A 3,765-nucleotide genomic window follows, 5' to 3' on the forward strand; every position below is an offset into this window, starting at 1 on the left:
TCTTCTCTAATATGCTTGTGCTATGAGCAAGATTTAGCTTTGCGACGGTGAGCTTCATAATTCGCACATTGTGTAACTCTCCTTGCCAAGCCCTAAACACCCTAGCAACGGGAAGAGAGAACTACGAGGATGGAGATAGGTGGAAGTGGAGACAAAGTATTTCTTAAGCAAGGAGATAATCTTCTCTAGTATGCTTGCGCTATGAGGAAGCCTTAGCTTTTAGCATAGCTAGAATAGTAGAGGAGAAGGAGAGCTTTCATGTATCCACTTGATTGGATTTGTGTCTATAGCCAAGTACTTGAGCATAGAGACGACCTCTTAAGCTCCCATGTGAGAGGGAGAGAGAAAATACTTACTTGGCTACAATGAAAACTTGAAAAATGAGACAGAGAGCATGCAAAGCTTCCCAAGATCCCCCTCTTGTCCTTTTCCCACTTGCAAAAATTTTCTATATAGCATACTAGAAAAGACTTGTCTACAATGAAAACTTGAAAAATGAGACAGAGAGCATGCAAAGCTTCCCCAGATCCCCCTCGTCCTTTTCCCACTTGCAAAAATTTTCTATATAGCATACTAGGTACATCGACCAATCACAAGTGAATACTTAATGGGCAACTAGATTCAAAAGTTAACGTACTATGTCTTCCCCCCTTGCTATTCTTAAAAGAACTCGCCCCCCCTCCTTTTTGCACTTGTCTTTGGATGAAAATACATGTGCACACACTTGCCCACTACCCAATAATGCAAACCGAATAAAAGGAAGCCATATTCTAAAGCATCAGAATTAATCTTAAAACCATCTCAAGTAGCTTGTAGATGAGCTTGCCTGTGATTGGCGGACGTTACTTACGTAAACACACTCGTCGACGTACTCACTTCAAGTACCATATCAGTGAGAGAATGGCCCCATAATGCCATAGAACCATAAAAACCCAGTATGTGGTCCAACCTCAGTACACATTCAAAAGATGCATCATAATTAATTTCTGAATTCTTGATCAGCTCAAAGAAGTTATGGCCATTATGAGGACGATGATAGAGGGATGGGAGGGCAGTGACTTTGAAGGTAGCCAAGGCCCTCAGAAAGATTGCCAAGCATGTGGTCAGAGACACTCCAAGGCGATACCACTAACTGCAGAAACTCCTTGTGCCTAGCCTCACGCAAGGTCCACTTAGTGTTCAAGTTCTCCTCAAAAGAAGGGTAGGCACCATAATTCCGCTGTTGCGGCACATTCGATCGGTTTTCGGGTATCTTCCCACATCCAGGCGGGTCAGCCACCAGGACTAAAAGTCGTCCTGCTGGGTAGAGTGCAGGGGGATCCAGCTTTTGCTGCTGCCCATCTTGTGTCTGAGTATCCTCTTTCTCTTTTTCTTTGCCATTACCCTGTCTCTGTTGTTCTTGGGCCTTGCCCTCGTCTTGTCCACCGTCTCCTACACCCATTTGCCGTTTTACACCATCCACTCCATCACTCACCTTCCGTTGCATCCCCTGCATAGCATTCACCGCTTTCTCTATGTTTTGCCAATCTGGATCATCCTTCAACAGGCTCTTCGCATGCTCCCAATCAAACTCCTCTAGCTGTTTCCTCAGCCCTTCCACTGCTGCAAAGGAGAAACGCGGAACCACATCATATGCTGACACAAAACTTGTCGCAAATTCTGCACTCTCAACTGCCAACTCGTGACTCAAGCATGCTGGTGTCGAATAACTCCAGCACTCTATGCTAGGATAGGAGTCCCTCAGTGTAAAGGCACACATAATCCCGACGGCGCCCCCCATGCTGTGCCCTGTCAATACAAGCTTCATCTCCGTGCCCCTCTCTTTCTCGACCTCTTTTGCTTGCTCAAATGCCCTCTTTATGTGAGGTTCTGCCTCTTTCAGCAGCACCTCTGTTGCATGCGCAAAGCCAGCATGTGATTTTCCACCACGAAAATCCTCCGGACAAGCTCCAGAATTCACGAGCATGTCGACAACATGAGAAGTGCCCCTTATTGCTAGCACGACCGCATTGTATGGTGCATCGATGCTAACAGTATATGTAGGGCGTAGGGAATTTTGGTCAGGGTTCCATTCAGCATGAACAAGCAAAGACTCTGGCAGGTGGGACATTAAAGAGAAAGAGGACCCGTCACACACATACACGGCCTCTGCTATGGCTCGCCAATGCTGTGCACGTGCGAGAAACTCGGAGTCTTTGCTCAGCTCCTCATTGGGTTCTCCAGGAGGAGGTGGGGGTTCTTTCTCTGCAACCTGCAAAGGTATAAGCAAGTGTCTTAGGGAATTGCTTCGCAAAAGCATTTAATGGCAACATGCCTGTGGCGGCCTGCATACAAATATATGTTCCAAACAATCTTCCTTGCATATCCACACACACGCACTGCACGCACACAAACACACACACATGAGCCATATGACATGGCGTACACATGTGCCAGGGAAAAATCCAAGAAAAGGCAGCTGGGACACATACCTTGGCCATGGCGGCAAGTCCAAGGGTGAGGTCCCGAACAGACCAGGGCCCAATGTGAGTTTGGAAGCTGGTAGCACCCTTGACGATCATGTTGACAGGGGAGGACTGTCCCTGGCTTTCCTGCAGCTTGCTCCATGCTCTCTTGCTTGCCGCAAACGCGCCCACTGCACCGACGCCGACTATCACAACCCTCCACATCAAGCTCTCTCTCTCTCTCTCTCTCTCTCTCTCTCTCTCTCTCTCCGGGCTAGCGCTATTTGTTTCTCGCAGTCTTTGTCTGCTGTGAATAGGCCTAGCGTACCTCCGCTTCCGCTTTGAGACGGTTCCATCTTCGCCACATGGCCATCACCCACATGCAGCATTTGGCGCTGGCTGATACGCCAGCTGTCTTCACATCCTGACTATTATATATGTAGACGGTGATAGAAAGAAAATGGGAGAGAGATAGCATGAGCATCACATAAAGCCCTTCAACCCTGTAGGGCAGCCACATCATGAGCTAACATCTTTCGAAAAACATGCCAAGGAAGGGACCTTCCCTTTAATTTTATAAATTAAATGGGAGAAGACTTTCCATTTTTGTCAAAATAGAAAGTTTCTAAAACCGACTCCCTCCCTCTAGTCTATCGGAGTGTGCCGGAGGCGCGCTCTCTCTCTCTCTCTCTCTCTCTCTCTTTGCAAATCTGCTTTGATTCATTCTCTCTCTCACTCACTCACACACACACACACACACAAGGCGTTCAGCCTGCCAAAGGCATGATTGCTCTCTCTCTCTCTCTCTCTCTCTCTCTCTCTCTCTCTCTCTCTCCCATGTCCTTGAGCTCGAGGTTGAGCTGTTGCCCTCTTCGATTGCCGCTGCAGGTCGACGTCGGCATATGTCGCCGCCTATGAGCCTTGCAGGTGTGCGTCACACCGTCGTTCGCTGTCGTCGCACGGTCCTTGACATCTTCAAAATGCCAACGTGGCATTTTGATGCTTTATAACTAGCACTATTTGTTTGTGTCTAATAAATTGTCCTAAAGTGTGGCCTACTCACAGGACGGGTGCCATTTCAATTAATTGCTTTATCACACAAACGTCAGTATTAGTGTTAGTGGCCGACCTTAATCACAAAGCCACTGACGTGGCTTTCTGTGAAGGTCGTCGAGCGACGGAGACACAGGAAGGCAGCTCGACGCCTCAGCTCGCGTGTAAGTGCAGAGAGAGAGAGAGAGAGAGAGAGAGAGAGACTCCTGCGAAGCTAATCGCGGTAGCAAGGCTGCAAGGCAGAGGAGAGAGACTGTCTGATCCTGCT

At 48.0% G+C, this 3,765-nt stretch overlaps 1 protein-coding gene across 1 annotated transcript; it reads right to left on the bottom strand.

The window, feature by feature from the left end:
* Nucleotides 1–768: 768 nt before the first annotated feature.
* LOC147456456 (uncharacterized) lies at nt 769–2,884 on the bottom strand. The gene is made up of 3 exons (XM_086515483.1): nt 2,773–2,884; nt 2,472–2,635; nt 769–2,251 (listed from the first exon to the last, which is right to left on the bottom strand). Exons 1-3 carry the CDS (start codon nt 2,831–2,833, stop codon nt 1,022–1,024), a joined length of 1,455 nt encoding a protein of 484 aa, XP_086371609.1. The 5' UTR covers nt 2,834–2,884; the 3' UTR covers nt 769–1,021.
* Between the last annotated feature and the right edge of the window lie 881 nt (nt 2,885–3,765).

This window comes from Adiantum capillus-veneris, chromosome 6 (assembly GCF_014529385.1).
Source record: "Adiantum capillus-veneris isolate H3 chromosome 6, ASM1452938v2, whole genome shotgun sequence".
Classification (NCBI taxonomy): Eukaryota; Viridiplantae; Streptophyta; class Polypodiopsida; order Polypodiales; family Pteridaceae; genus Adiantum; species Adiantum capillus-veneris.